Genomic DNA, 15984 nt, shown 5'->3' with positions numbered 1-15984 from the left:
CCTTCCCAGTAAATTACAATCACAATCAGGAAGAAACAGAAATTCATGCCTTTCAAACCTATCCCCCGCATTTACCAATAGTGGTTGAATAAAATGCAGCTGCTTCTCTATCCCACTTGGTCCCTGAATAATCAAAGAACTTCTTGACACTTTCCCCCCTTAGGCCTAAAGTTGCAAGTGGATCGAGAGGTCCCGTGTGTCCCAGGGAACTGACTTGCTCTCTGTCTGCACCAACCCTGCCTGTTAGCAAGGGCCCCAGTGTGGTGAGTCCCTGGTACGATGGGAGCCCCTGACACCCCTACCAATCCATTTCCATCAAACGGTGGCTCTGCGGTCACTCCCGCGTCCAGTGTCCTTCTGCCCTGCAGATGGCACTGATCCCTTCCCCATCGCGGTTTCGATCGGCTCTGCTCTGTGCTGCCCACCCCGTCCCCTGGATCCTGGGGGTCCCCTTGATCCCTGAGGTTTATAACCCAAATCCTCCACCCTGGCCCCACAAGCCAATCTGGTGCAGGGTCATCTGCTGGATCCCTGCCACCTGTGTCCTAGGGGCTCTTGGTGTCTTGTACTGGCTTCCCCCTCCAGTTAGGCCAGGGTGGGACTGTAGGAACAATACCTCCTTGTTTTCCCTGCCCTGGAAGCTGGGGATACAAGGGACCTCCTACTTTGTGGCACTGTCTGCCACTCCCAGGGTCACACAGAGATACCCAGGGACATGCTGGAATGACACTTCCTTGCTCCATGGCGGCTCCCAGTGTCTTTCAGTGGCATCAGTAGGAGCTGAAGATGGCCTGGATACGCTCCCCAGCTGGTGGCCACCCTGGGCCACCCATCTTCATCGAGGGTGTCCCCAGCACTGTGGCACTGCCAGTATGTCCTGTCATCCATGCTGGAAGCCAGCTCGTGGATGGAGACCACAACCATGGGGCCCCAGGACGTTTGGAAGTAGCCAGGAAGATGGAGTGGGCTCCAGGCTGGGTGGTGGGATGCCCAACCCCACTGCCACAGCCCCTCTGGCTCTCACCTAAAGGTTTCAGGGTTCTCCTCTGCCACCACCTCCAGCACCCTGAGCAGCATGGAGCCACCTGGGACCCTTACTGAGGTGGAGTAGTGGAAGTATTTTCCCTGAACTGTGTTGGCAGAAGAGGAGGACAAGGATGTGCAGAGCCATCTGTCCCAAGGTCATGGCTGTGAGGACAAGAGAACAGCCGGGGAACATGGTGGGATGGCACCTGGCACCACCTTGCCCATCCAGGGCACCCTGAGAGCCAGCAGTGCCGAGCCTGCAGTGCCTGGTCCTCTGAGACCAAGTGCGTGGTCCTCCCTTTCCCTTCCCAGCCCCTCATCTCCTCCCCTCCCTGCCTTGCTGGGCTCTCCTCACTGCCTCCTCTTTGACCTCCTGGAGCAGCTGCTTATGGATGGACTCTCAGTGGAGACCCCCAGACAGGTCCATGGCAGGACGCTGGGGTTTGGCACCTTGTCGGGATTGAGGGGTCCCTCCAGGCACTGAAGCAACTGGAAGACCAGTTGTTACGGGGCCACTGGAAGGACAGGTGTGGCCACCATGTTTGCACTGGGGGCGGGAGGTCACTGGGATCCCACGTCCTGTCCGCAGTCTTTCTCCCAGCTTTTCGTGGGTGGCGGACACTCAGCTCAGCCCTCCACGGCTGTGCAGCCCACCAGGGCCAGCAGGACTGCAATGCCCAAAGCCATGGCAAGCATCTTCTCAGGACAGGCTGACCCCCTCAAGATGGCAGAATCCTGTGGGAATTGGGCTCTCTGGGCATCCTCTCTGCTTTTAGCTGTTGCCAGTGTCCTTGTCCCACAGACCCTGGCTCTGCCAAGTACCACCAGCTTCTCTGGGTGCTGAAGGGTGTCCAATGGAGGAGGCAGAGTGGTGCGAGGGACAGTGATCTTCCATTTGGGATTGCTGGGGACAGCTTGGACCAGAACAATATCCATGAGGCTGTGGCATTGGATGGGATTCATCCCAGTATGTCCCAGAAGGAACCCCCTAAATCATCTACCCAAGCTCCTGAAAGCCCAAGGAGGTCCATGCTGGCTCAATGCTCTCCAGCTGTATGCGACTTGACAGCAAGTGCTTGGACTTTCCAGGAAACTCCAGCCCTCTTAATCTAATCTTGATAGCAGGAAAAATGGTGGAGAAGGTCATGCTTGGCACTACTGGGAAGTGATGGGAAGGACAGTGCCAGTGTCAGCCGTGGGCAGCGTGAGATAACAGAGGGAAATTCTGGTCTAACTGATTGATTATCCTGCTGCCATAAGGTCACCTGTCTCATGGGTGATGGGAAGGCATTGCAGGTTGTATTTCAGGATTTTAAGAGGAGTTTTGATCCTGTCCCTCACAGAATCCTTCTGGAGCAGGTGTCCAGATGTGAGATGAGCAGGGACAGGGTGTGCTGGGTGAAGAACTGGCTGATGTACTGGTTTTCAATGGGATAGGATCCATTTTCTTCCCAGGAAGTGGAACAGAGTTGGATTTGGATTCAGGATGGGAATGCAGTGGATAGCATGCGGGTGGTTTGGATGTTGCTGAGCAGGGCTTGCTCTCCCCAAGGACTTTACAGTGTCCCATTGGGCAATCCATGTCCCATGCTCTGCAAGCAAGGAGGTGACACCACCATTGTTCCCCTCCTCATCCCTATGTCCTACTTAGACAAGAATCTTCCACCCACTCTGCTCCAGAGGGCCCTCAAGTGCCCACAGGGAGTCCCTTTCTTCCTCCTGTGGCACTGGAGAGCGCTGAGGTGGGCACAGGGCTGTGACGGCACAAAGGGGCTGAGCGCTGGCGAGAGGCAGGGCTGGGATGTCACCTGGCTGTCCTGGCCCACAGCACTGTGACATCACCGCGCAGTCGCTATGTAACACTGCCAGCACCTGCAGCTGCCAGTGCAGTCGCGATGGGATGCGCCGGAGCCATGTGTGACGGTGGCGTCCTGGTGATTGTGCTTGTCCTGCTGCTGGCCACTGTGGCTGTCTGGTGGGCCGTTGGCCACTGGCAACCAGGGAGGCGGCAGGCACGGACATCGAAGAGGCGCAAGCGCCCGGGGGTGCAGCCCAGAGGCTCACGGAGGAAGCGAGGAGCCCCTGTGGCTCCCAGGTCCTCCAGGCCTCGGGTGACCCCTCGCAAGCGGCCACGTGCTCCCGCGAGCCCTCTGGACAGCCCCTGCAGCTGCGGCCCCTGCGTGGCAGTGGCCCAGGAGCTGCAGGAACTGATGCTGCTGCTCTGGGCTCGCAATGGGACATGGGTGCCGCTCTGCTCTGGGATGTGGCAGGCATTGTGGAAAGAACTGGAGGAGCTGGTGAAGCGAGGCCACCTGCCCTGCTGTGGCTCGTCCAGCTCCTCCAGGAGCCTCCATCCCTTCAAGAGGCCGCTCCCAGCAAGATTATCCATCCCTGGGAGAGCCTCAACCCTTGCAAGGACGGCACACCATGAGGGACCCACCATCCAGGCAAGAAGCTCAGGCTGTCAGAGATCCTCCATCCTGCCACGAGCCTCCGCTATCTCTGACAGCTTCTATCCCCCACAGACGCTCAGTGAGACCTGTCAGCCTGCAGAAGGTGCAGAGCCTGTGGACAGGTCTCCCAGCTCCCTTGGACTCACGGACTTCAACAATACGGGCGCAACCCTGACAACTGACGTGGCCAGGGAAAGCCCAGAAGTCCAAGTGGGAGCCCAGCCCGATCCAGGGGAGCCTTCTCAGGAGCAGGTGGCGGAGCAGCAAGTGAGCTGGAGCCAGCAGTTGCCGGCCCACAGCTCCCAGGACGCTGTGCCGGCTGTGCCAGCTGGCAACAGCCCGTGCCTGGTGGCAGAGATGACCCTCAAGAGACCCAGGAGGTTCCTCCATCTCCAGGAAGCTGCTCCAAGACGGCCACCGACTACCAGGAAGGCCTTTCTGGTAGCAGGTGAGATCTTCTGAGGAGCTGTCTGAGGCTCCCTCGGGGCTCTTGAGGGGCATCCACAGGCCAGGCCAGGGCCCTTGAGAGCAGCAGAGTCTCTGGCTGTTTCCAGTGCTTCTGATGCCACGGCTTCAAAAAACCCCTCCCTGGTTTGCAGCTGCTCCTGACACCCCCCTGTGCGAGTCCTCGGGCTGTAGCCCCGGCAGTCCTCAACAGCAGAGTCCAGCCCACGACGCCGGGGACAGCGACGGTGACGCCCTGCCCCGCTGCCCTCCGGCTCCTGCAGCCGCCTCTGCGCGCTCCCCTGCCCCAGCTCTGCCGCTCCCCTGCCCGACGGCTGCAAGGCGGTGGCCGCTGCCCGGCGCGCAGCAGGAAGCAGGTCAGAGCAACGTGGCCCGCGGTGGCTCGGCTCGCTTTACTCGCGGGCACTTGGCCGGGGGGGCCCTGGGCGCAAGGCTGATGGCTCGGTCTCGGTCGCAGGGCAAAAGAAGAAGCTGCAGGAGCTGTACCAGCTGGGCCCTCAGCTGGGCAGCGGTGGCTTCGGCACCGTTTTCTCGGGCATCCGCCTCTCAGACGGGAGTCCGGTAAAGTGGCCGAGACGGCGGGGCGCGGGAGGAGGGCCAGGGGCGGGGCGGGGCAGGGCTTGAGCTCAGCCCCGTCTCTCGTGGGCTTGCAGGTGGCCATCAAACGCGTGGCCCGGGAGAGCGTCCTGCGGTGGTACGAGCTGGTGAGTGAGCGGGGCCACCGCGACAGAGCGGGGCGTGGCGGGCAGGGATAAGGCCGGGGCCCCAGGGCGGGAGGCGGCGCAGGGCGGGGGGAGCGGGCGTGGGCTCAGCGTGCGAGCCGGAGCATCGCGGGCCCGGGGATGCCAAACACTGGTGATGGGGCCGGGCAGGGGGGCACCCCCGAAGCATCCCCTGGGCGGGAGGAAGCCCAAGCACCAGGGAGGCTGCCCAAGGGGGCACTGGGGCATCCCAGGCACGAGGCAGCGGAGCCACAGGGCAGTATCAGGCCTGCTGGAGGCACTGTCTCCTCCTCACAGCCCGACGGCACCCGTGTTCCCATGGAGATCGTGCTCATGGAGAAGGTGGGCTCTGGCTGCCACAACATCATCCAGCTCCTCGACTGGTTTGAGCTGCCTGACAGCTTCCTGCTGGTGATGGAGCGTCCGGAGCCATCGCAGGATCTCCTGGCCTTCCTGCTGGAGCAGGGGTTCCTGTGCGAGGAGATGGCGCGCTGGCTTTTCTGCCAGGTGCTGGAGGCCGTGCGGCACTGCACCGCCTGCGGCGTCCTGCACCGGGACATCAAGCCAGAGAATCTCCTCGTGGACCCGGAGAGCGGCGACCTGAAGCTCATCGACTTCGGTTGCGGCACCTTCCTCCAGGAGCAGGCCTTCACGCGATTTGCCGGTGAGCCCACAGGCCAGGCCCTGCTCCCAGTGCCAGGCACTGCACGGCCCCATTCCCTCCTGGGCTGTGGGCTGCGGCATTCAGCCGGCTGCCGGCTGCCCTTTGGCACGGGGCAGATGCTGTGCCCCAGGAGCCAGCTGCCAGCCCTGCCCACAGAGGGGGGCTGCCAAAGCCAGGCCCCGGCCGCTCGGCTTGGCAGGCCCGCAAGGGCTTGGGCTGCTCCGCTGGCCTTGTTTGCCTTGCAGAACGGTTTCTTGGCTTTGGCCAATTGGCTGGGGAACGCCCGGTGGCCTCGGGGGGAAGTTGTGGCCACTGGTGCAGCCCCTGCTTCCGCCAGGAGGCTGGCACCAGGCTCTGGAAGCCAGCAGCCTGCACCTGGACAGCGCCACCTGTCTCCCCTAGGAACACACATGTACAGCCCACCCGAGTGGATCTGCCTTGGCTGCTACCACGGCCATTCGGCAACCATCTGGTCCCTGGGTGTGCTGCTGTACGTCATGGTCTGCGGGAACATGCCCTTCCAGGAGGACCGTGACATCGTGTCGGGGCAGCTCTTCTTCTGGCAGCAGGTCTCTCCAGGTTGGTGTCTGGCCTCAAGAAGGCAGGCTTTGGCAGATGGCACCGCGCAGCCCAGCGTGGCCCTCACGCAGCTGCGCGGGAGGCCCATCTGCCCTCAAGAGCTGGCCGCAGGAGGCAGCCCGTGACGACGTGGTCGGTGTGGCCTGCTTGGCTGAAGGAGGTGGCGTGTGTCCTGCCGTGCCACTGTCCCGCAAAGGGCAGAGTCAGCCGGGAGGCTGGCACAGCTCTGAGCACACGCAGCATAGCCCGGGCCCTGGAGGCGCCGGGAGCAGCTGGGCAGGAGCCTTCTGCAAGTGACCGGCGCTTTCTGGTTTCTCTCCCCAGAGTGCCAACATCTGATCCGCTGGTGTTTGTCCAAGCACCCTGCGGACAGGCCAGCGCTGGAGGAGATCTTGCGCCACCCTTGGGTGCGGGGCAGGCGTCTTTGATGCCTTGCCAGAGCCTCTGCAGCACCCGATTACCGAGTCCCATGCAGGACTGAGGGCTCGAGAAATAAAACAATCACAAACCCATGCCGGGGTGTCAAGTCTGGTCCTGTTTAGCAACTTCAGCTAAAGAACCCTCTTGGGAAAAGGGGTAATCAGAGTGTTCCCTTCAGCCTTTGTCAAGCTTTTGATGCCTTTTCTCCAGGACGGTAGTTCTGTGTCTTCAAGCACAGGCTGTAGTACAGGCAGGAGGAGCTGTAACCAGCCTAGAAAGGTAACAGTGAAACAACAGCTGCCCTTTCAAACTGACGCGGCCACTTGGGTTCACCAGAAGTGATACCTGGGCTCATGTGTGCATTCCAAGGGCCAGCAGGTGGCAGGGACAGAGATGCTGCTCACCTGCCAAAGCTGTGAGAAGAAGCAGAAACGCCAAAACATCATTTCAGGTCAAGCCCTAATGAACTCTTGCTCTTTCTTCCCCTCACACTGGCAGCAGGCAAATGCAGCCCGGTCTGCCTGGATTTAGGGGACAGCAGCATCTAAAGGAGCTGTGCAGGGATGCACAGATGCTGAAAGAGACTCTACGGCAGATAGACATGCTCCAGCAGGCTCAGCCTCCCACACTGGGGCAGGGAAAGAGCATGAGGAGACCCCCGCTGCCGAGGAAGGAGCGGCAGAGAAAGTGATCCCTAGGGACTCCAAGGGAACCCCCCTGGTGTTACCAGCCTCTAACCCCATCTCACATTCGGGAGTTGTGTTATGTAACAGAGCAACTCTTGATAACTTTGTTGTACCATGTAGCCCAGAGCTTTAGAACACTGGGTGGAAGGAGTGGTATTTCTCCCCAGCTGCCTTCTGGAGACTTTGCTATGCCAACAAAGAATCCCTGAATGCTCATAGCACCTCCTGTCCAGCAAGGGAGGGAGACAAGGAAAAACAACCTCAAGTGGCCACAGACCTCCTCCTGCTTCTGCTGCATTTCACATTTTTCAGCCCCAGAAGTTCATCCATCTCTATTACCCTTTCTATTTGCTTCTACCCTTCCAGGAGATTTTTCTTTATAGCAGATGCTTTTCATGTTTAGAAACCACAGCATCCTCTGGGGGACAGGGAAACACTCCCACATACAGATGAGGGAATAGGCCCCTGAGAGGAGGCAGCTGCTTGAACAAGATCTAAAGCAGAAAGGGAATCCAGAGCATTTGTCTCTAGTTTTGTCTCTCTATTGAGCAGAACAGCACTAGATGATCTTCACTCATGTACAGTCATTTCTTACAACCTTATTGGCTCTAGCAGCCTCATAAAAGCAGTTCATCTGCAACATGTGTCCTGCTGCCCTTGCTACAGGGACAAGGTGTCTGTGGCTTCAAAGCTCTGATCAGCCTAGGCTCTTCTTTCCTGTCTATGCATTGTGCTGGGCTTCCTGCATGGTTTAAAGAAACCAGAGAGTTTGGGAAACTAGTTCTGGATGTACTGATACCAAACAGGTGCTGTGCTATAGTATGTGATAAATCAATGTGTGTGGCATTGAGCAGAAGCCAGGCAGAATCAGGGAGAGCTGAAAAGCTTCTAATTACATCTGAACTGCCTGTTCAAGGGATTCTGTGATTCAGTGGAAGCCTGGGAACCAGAGGAGAGGCCTGAAACTACAGAAACCAAATAATGAAACATCTCTTTTTCAGACAACTTGCAGGAGAGGGAAAGATGATGCAGGAGTTGGGATCCAGAGACTAAAGGGCACCTGCTCTGCCCCAGTGTTATCATCACTGCAGCTGCAGGATGTCTGGGGGTCCTTTGAGGCAGGTGAGGCTTGGGGGCACAGAACTATACCATATAGCTATACCATAAAGCATTCATGCCAACAGCAGAGAAGGCAAAGAGACACAGGAGATGATGGGTTTTTCCTTGTAAGCCTGAGGAATTCACAGGAATTCCCATTTTCCCCAGCTTCCCTACAGTATCAGTGTTTAGACATCACCCTGCCTTAGAGGATCTTCAAAAATCTCCCTTTATAGTGAGCAGAGAAACTGGTATTTCTCTGTAAGTGGCCACGATCCCCCTTGGCAGTGCAGCTGTTACTGCAATTTTACTTTGGGGAAGTTAAACACCAGTCTCATCTCTAAAAGCATCCTCACTCACTTTACAAAGTGCCTCAGGAAGGGTAAAAAGAGGGGCTTTAACACAAGCACACACCCTCAGCTGTGCTGTTAAATGCCAGGTTGCAGTCCAGAGACTTACCTTCTCCACTCAGAAAGGGAATTCTTTGGCTGATACTTCTATAGAGAGATCAATAAACTCACAAGTAAGGACTGTTTCTGTTATTGGCTCTGCGGTTGTGCTTTCCCCAATGGTGGCTTCACACAGCACGTAATCCTGCACCTCCTGCCTGCAAGAGACACTTGTCACCAGTGGCTGCTGGCATCCAGCAAATTGGCTCACCACCCACCACGGGCCCTATTCCTGCCCCAGAGTTATGGTCACTGCCCCCTTTTCTTCCAGCTTATTTATTCTGCACTCAATTGTCTCTAACACTGCACCCCAACAGCCACAAAAGGCACTTGGGAGACCCTCCCTCCCTTCTCACACAGCTTTTGTCTTACTCTGTGCATACCCCAGATAAACCACTTGGCACTTGTTTAATTCACTTTCTTCTTGGGCTCCTAGTCTAAGTGTAACTTATTTCTCTGTCTTTCCTTGCTGACTCAGCATGCAACACTGTTTGCCCAAAAGAGCAGTATTTCCTTCCACCCCTATTTTGGGATCAGCACTGGGTTTTGGTAGATGTGAAATCACGATAAAGCCGTAGCTGGCCTGATGGTGGCCAGCAAGGAAAGCAACTGGTGCTGCCATGGAAACGTGTGGCCTTAAGCCAGTTTCTTGAAGGCCCCTGCTCATTCCCTCAGGCAAATGTCAAGGGACTGTGGAACAAGCCCAGGGGAGGGGATCTGATGGTTCCCCAGGCTCAGCCCTTGGTGGGGACCTCACCTGCCGAACGCTGGAGAAGCCTTGCACCACCATGTGAGCTGACTCGTCTGGCTGCAGCTCCATTGACCGTGGCTGCAGCTGAAACAGGGGCTCTGGGAATCCTCTTCGTCCTTGGAGCTACTGACAGATGTGAGGCTCTGGCCCTCCTCCTCAGGTGGTCTGTAACATTCCATGGTCCAGTAGAGCCAATGGAAACGGTAGCCCCCGTTTGTGAATTTGAACCAACAAAAGCAGGGAATGAGGCTAGAAGAGAAGACAAGATGGAAAACAGTATGGGAGTAGCTATATTTCCCTGGTCATCAGATTGCTCCCAATGAACAATTTGAGGTGTTAATAGCTTGGAGACTGTCTTCATTTCCAGGTCTTAATGTGGACCAGAAACAGTGTCTGATAATCTGCCCTTCTGATGTCATCATTGCAAAGAATAATATGTTTATAACGGCAATGTAGCATTTTCCAGGAGATGCTGACAGGACCTGGTGTTTTCCTCCAAAATGTTTGTTCTGGGGTGATTCATCCTGTTACTGTATTTTGCATTAATCTGCGCCCAAAACTATTACTCAATCTTTGAGATCCTGCACTTGGGGACCCTGTAGGGGGGGTACGACCGCCATCCTGAAGTCTGCAGCAACAAAACCCTCATTGACGAGGTGAAAGGTTTGTGTACTACAACGTAGCGCTGGGATCATGACAAATTCTATCAGTCTTGGACTTGGGTAGATATCCGCCCGCGTTCCAGTGCTCCGTAACACCTGTCTCTGTTCCAGAAAGTAGGCAAGAAAGATTTGAAAAAAAAACCAAACCAAACCACAACAGGGAAAGCTAAAAAGCTTAAACAGCTCAATCCTGCTCAAGTTATTTCTTTAGGGACAACTACCACTCTCCAGCTGAAATACTGGGCTTTTGGGGGAAAAAAAAAAGACACATTCACCTTTAGCGGGGGGGGGGGGGGGGGTGGTTCCGAGCGCAGGGGAGCCGGCCAAAGTCACGATACGAACACCAATACTATTTGAGCATCGTGCTTCCTTTATTGTTTACTTACACTCACTTATATCTACAAAGCTTCACGCACTATTTCCACAGGACAGCCTCTAAGCAGCAGGGGAGCCGACCAGCATGTAACTTTTCCCAAGGCTGTTCAAGGCTGCCTGCTGCCAGGTGTCTTTCTGGCCTATCTGCAGCCTGAGGCCCCTTCAGGGGTGCTTCTGCAGCAGTCCTGGGTTGCCCCAACTCTCCTGGGCTATCATACGCCCCTGTTCCACAAGGAATCCCTATACATTCACCTCCAAATTAAAAAGGATTAAGGTAAGAGAAAGCTTCAAACTACAAATTATTGGCCCAAAGGTAAAAGCTTTTCAAGAAATCTGTAATTAAGACCAGGCTGACAGTTAAACAACTGGTTATTCTAGTGGGGAGAAACCCTCCTCTTTAAGGTAAGGAGCGTGATAGTTAAAAGCAACTGTTTTGTCAAACTTCAGGCTCCCTGCCACAGCCTGCACTGCCTGGCCCTCCTGTTGACTGACTTACATGCAGTGCCACACTGGCCTGTGGGATATGCCCAGCCCTTGCCCTGGAGGGATCTCTGCTGAGACAAGAGATTTTGCAATTGCCCAGCAGGACTCCCTGAAAAGGCAGCCACTTCTTGGTCATGGCGAGGAAAAGTGGACCCACAATCCTTTGGGAGACACTATGCAGATCTTTCTGTAACCCATTGGTCTGTCCCAGACCCTCTGTAACCCATTGGTCCCCTGCTGATCCCCTGTATCCCTATAAAAGGAAGCCCCCTGGCTCTGTGGGGGAGAGAGCTCGTCCCTGGCTTTCCCCTTCGCCAGAGGGAACCAACAATAAAGCTACCTCTGTGCGGAACCAGCCACACGGGCCTTCTCGTCTCTCTCTGGTTTGGTTTGGCCTGGAGGCTGCCCTGCAGAGCTGAGCTGAAGTCACGAGCTGACAATCACTAAAGAGCTGACAGCCCCTGCAAGGGCCCTCCTGCCAGCAGCTGAGGGAAGACACTGGGCCTCGGGACGGCGATCCCTTTCGGGACCATCTCTCCGGACCAGTCACCTCTTCCTGGGTCAGAGCCACGGACCCCACCACCAGCTGTAATACTGGCCCAGTGTGATGGTGCCATCCAGGGGATTTGGCATCATCATTTCCGTATGTCTTAATATGTTTGGATCCTTGCAACTACTTTCCAAATGCCAGCTTTCCTTTCTTTTACAGAAAGCTCAAGGTTTCCAGAAATCTTCTGACATTCTCTTTTGTGCTCAGAGAGATGACATGACATTTTTAAACAGATGTTTCCAAAGTTAATGGCATTTTAAAGATTAATTAACTAAAATTATCCTTGATTCCAGCTTAGATGAACTATATGCTGTGTCAGACACTGAGATTACCACCTATAAGGCATGAGCTGTGTATGCCACCAATCCCTTCTGTCCTTCTCCATACCAGCCTGTGCCTGTTTTCTCTGGAAGAATCCCTGTACGCTTTGCACCCTGCCAGGATGAGTTGCACAAAGGCACACGTCTCCCCTTGCACTCACCAGCAAGTTTCCTTCATCCCCGAACACGCCAATAAGGACACTGGTGTCATACTTGCCCAATTTTTGGGCTTCGATTGTAACTGGAATCTCTGCTATGCTGAAAGGCTGGACAATCCCACAGGGCTCGGAGCTGGAGTAGAACACAGGAGTATCTTCCTTGCGTTTCTAGAAGGGACAGAATCAAATGCAACTTCAGAGGGACCTCTGAAGAAACTTTAAAGTCCTTAACATCCACCACAATGGCAACTCACACACACTTCTAAAAATCCCCAGGAAAAAGGTGAAAGGCACAAACAAGATGCAAGAATTGTAGGTTTAGCATTCTCAGGGGGTCCTGCAAGGAGGCTGCCAGCACAGGCGTTGGTGTCTGTGAATGCAGCAGCTTTTCACAACCCTCTAAGATCTCCCACATCCCGAAGACTAGAACATGAACTGCTTCCTCAGGAGGTTAAACTGCACCCTAAAGTTTACATTCAGGTAGGATCTTGTTCTCAGCAGATCTTTAAGACTGAATAGAAACCAGCAAACCAAACCCTTTTTTTCCCCCAATAATCTCCTCAATAATATTGGAGAGGAGGAGGTGGATGCGATGCCAAACCTGGGCAATAAGCCCGTAGCAGCCAGGAATGTGGCTGTTATTCACAATGAGGAACTTCCTCTCGTATGGCTCCTTCAGATGGCACTCATCGTAGCACAGGATGTAGGGGCACGCTGTCAGCTTAGGAACGATGCATCTGGGGAAAGAGATGACCCCAAGGGAATCAGAGATACTGAGAATGGAGAACGTTTACCCCTGAAGGTTGTGAAATGGAGCGTAACACATTTGTCTCTGTCAAATCAACATTTAACAGCCCTACAGTGATAAATTGCCTTCAAAGTCTTCCCACTCAAACATGTCTTGTCAAGGAGGGGCAAACCCTGAAAGGCAGCACCCAGAGGCTGCCAAGTGCCCCAGGCAGAGCACTTGTCCCACAGCTGCCTCAGCCCCTCCTTTACCCAAGAAGGCTTGAAAGGACTCCTGTAACAGTCCCAGTGATCCATGAGCTCTGGGGGAGCCTTGCCAACAAGGACCAGTGCTCACCAAGGCTCAAAGAACACAAGACTACAGTGTCTCAGTAAAAAGAACTCCCTTCTCTCCCATGGCGCTGTTGCCCTGGCCTGAGAAGTCAGCTGGCTTGCCCCAGCCTTGGAGGGCACAAGCCACCACCTGCCCTACAGAGTGGGTGATCACCCTCTCCCACCTCCTACAGCTCCCTTGGTCCTTCACCCCACGGCTCTCTACACTGACTGTCCCCATTTGCACTTGCTTGACAAAACTGCTGCCCAGGCACTGACCAGACGGCTCTGCCTGGGAGAGGGAGCTGCATCCCTCTTGTCATTAAACTGATGTCCACAGCAGCATAGCAGGATGGAATTTGGCTGCAGCAAGAACAACTTCTGGGTTAAGCCTGAGAACAGTAAAGCTCAAAATGGGAAGCAGAGGGAAGGAGAAAAACTAGAGCTGACCTGCCACATTAAGGGCTGTTTTCCCTTCATAAGATCTTGCCCTCACCACCCTCGCTGTGAGCCACTTCCCCACTGGCAAGTGCCCTCATTAACAGAACCAGACCCTGACTCTCGGCAAGCTGCTCCCCAAACCAATGCTGCAGGGTGCTCACAACCCAGCACAACTCCACCTCTTGCAGGAAAAAGGAGAAGAGGCCCTCGGGAAATTTGTTCCACCTCAAGCACCAAAAACCAGGCCAATAAATTATACCATTCCTGTTCCTTTTAGAAAAAGGCCCAGGGTCATGCTGGGGTGGAAGCAGGGGTGCTTTTCACCACAGGCTGCTTTCTAAGTACTGCTGTTCTCATGTCCAGCTGGGCAGAACACAAGGTCATTAAGCAACACTTCTCCTTGGGAGCTGCAGCCAGCGAAGCCTGTGCATGGCAGTGTGCTGGGTGTTCCGGTTTGGCCAAATTTAGAAATATATCCTCTGAGAGAAGGCACAATCACCCCTCCCCCACCAGGGTCAGGAAAATAAATTTTCCTCGAAGGAAAGTGAAGGAGATAAAACTATTTATTTAACAAACACACGGGAAAGGAAAATAATGCTAAATAATAAAATCTTTTGCTGTGGAGGAAAAACCTGGGAAAGTGTTAGAGTCCTGCCTTTGGTCTCCTCGGAGCTGCGGCTTGGCCCAGGGCCAGGCCCTCTGTGCCCGGTGGAAAGTCCTCCCGATGTGCTCTGATGTTAAAGCAATCAAGCAGTCCAGTAGAAAAGGGAGAAAATCCGAAATTCCAGGGAAGGAAAAATTCAACTCTCGGTCTCTCTCCGGAGAACAAAGCAGCTGAACAACTGGCCAGAAGTGATACCTGGGTTCATGTGTGCATTCCAAGGGCCAGCAGGCGGCAGGGACAGAGATGCTGCTCACCTGCCAAAGCTGTGAGAAGAAGCAGAAACGCCAAAACATCATTTCAGGTCAAGCCCTAATGAACTCTTGCTCTTTCTTCCCCTCACACTGGCAGCAGGCAAATGCAGCCCGGTCTGCCTGGATTTAGGGGACAGCAGCATCTAAAGGAGCTGTGCAGGGGTACGCAGATGCCAAAAGAGACTCTAGGACAGATGGACACGCTCCAGCAGGCTCAGCCTCCCAAGCTGGGGCAGGGAAAGAGCGGGAGGGGACCCCCGCTGCCGAGGAAGGAGCGGCAGAGAAAGTGATCCCTAGGGACTCCAAGGGAACCCCCCTGGTGTTACCAGCCTCTAACCCCGTCTCACATTCGGGAGTTGTGTTATGTAACAGAGCAACTCTTGATAACTTTGTTGTACCATGTAGCCCAGAGCTTTAGAACACTGGGTGGAAGGAGTGGTATTTCTCCCCAGCTGCCTTCTGGAGACTTTGCTATGCCAACAAAGAATCCCTGAATGCTCATAGCACCTCCTGTCCAGCAAGGGAGGGTTCTCCCTGCACTTGTGCACCCCAATACGGTATATTTTTGTCAGCTCTGAATTTTCCCTTCTCCCCCTTCAGGATGAGAAAAAAGCCTGACTTTGTCTCTTAGCTTTCCTGCTCATTCACAACTGAAAGCTGTTGACATCCTGGACTTGCTCCCATGGTGTTGGGCCCATTGTGCCCCTCCCAAATATCTTCCTCTACCGTAAAAACAACTGATGGAGATGGAAAGTGCAGTAACGAGTCTAGTTACAGGAATAGGCCCGGGTGCCAGCTACAAATCTGTGCTACCTTCTGTCTACTGCCCTGACCTACTGAAACAGGGGTCGGTAAAAAAAAGGGTTTTTTCATAAATGCGCCTGCTCTTTCATTTTTCTTTTCTTTTCTGAGGGCTGCCAACCCTCTTGTGCCCTGAGTGGCTCTCCAAGTCTCTACCCAAAGTCCTGACCCGAGCTGTGATGCTTCCAGCCAGGATCCCACCGTGAGGGGATGGCGAGAGTCCTATGTGTCAGCCCTGGTCTGGAGGGTGAGCTGGGGGTGACAATTATCCCTTTTCCGATGGCCTGTGAGCAGTGACTGCCAATTCTCCAAGGGCTGTGGCACGTTTCCTCCGGGAGCGGGAGGTCCATTGTTACAAAGCTTCCATTTTTACAGAGGAAACATCTTCAGTTTCATTTTCTCCCTGTAGTGGAAGAAGAAACATCACTTACAGCTACTATTGTAAATAAACCAAAAGCATTTCAGACAGATTTGTTAAGTAGAAGTTTCTACTCCTCAAGGCACAGCCCCACTCTTTTTACAAGGTTTCCATTGAATGCAATGTGGAATCTGCTCAAGTAGGAACTGCTGGGTGATGCTTATTGAGATGTATTTTTTCTTTAGGATGCGACTGTCTCCAAACTGGAGGATATTTAACAAACGGTAAGTAAATCGGTGTTGTCTCATTTAAGGTATGGAATGGCAGAGCGATGCAAAGAACTGGTAGAAGCAGGATATGATGTTTGCCAACCAGACAAAGAAAATGTGACTCTTCTTCACTGGGCAGCAACAAACAACAGATAGGAGCTGGTGAAGTAAGCCGGGAGTCCCTGTGACAGTAACACAGCGTATTCTGCCACTGTTACCTATAATCGCTTTGTTGCTTTTGTACTTGAAGACAGAGGAACGCACTGCCTGAGAAGAAAAG

General features: G+C 54.4%; 1 protein-coding gene across 1 annotated transcript; it reads left to right on the top strand.

Moving 5' to 3' along the window:
- The first annotated feature begins 4611 nt into the window (after window positions 1–4611).
- LOC138100575 (serine/threonine-protein kinase pim-1-like) lies at window positions 4612–6337 on the top strand. Its single transcript, XM_068998443.1, has 4 exons — window positions 4612–4648; window positions 4964–5330; window positions 5733–5909; window positions 6234–6337. Exons 2-4 carry the CDS (start codon window positions 4985–4987, stop codon window positions 6335–6337), a joined length of 627 nt encoding a protein of 208 aa, XP_068854544.1. The 5' UTR covers window positions 4612–4648; window positions 4964–4984.
- Window positions 6338–15984: the final 9647 nt, after the last annotated feature.

The sequence above is a fragment of the Aphelocoma coerulescens genome, unplaced genomic scaffold (assembly GCF_041296385.1).
Source record: "Aphelocoma coerulescens isolate FSJ_1873_10779 unplaced genomic scaffold, UR_Acoe_1.0 HiC_scaffold_113, whole genome shotgun sequence".
Lineage (NCBI taxonomy): Eukaryota > Metazoa > Chordata > Aves > Passeriformes > Corvidae > Aphelocoma > Aphelocoma coerulescens.
The sequence above is the reverse complement of the archived record's forward strand: the minus strand, read 5'-3'. Positions and strand labels throughout refer to the sequence as shown.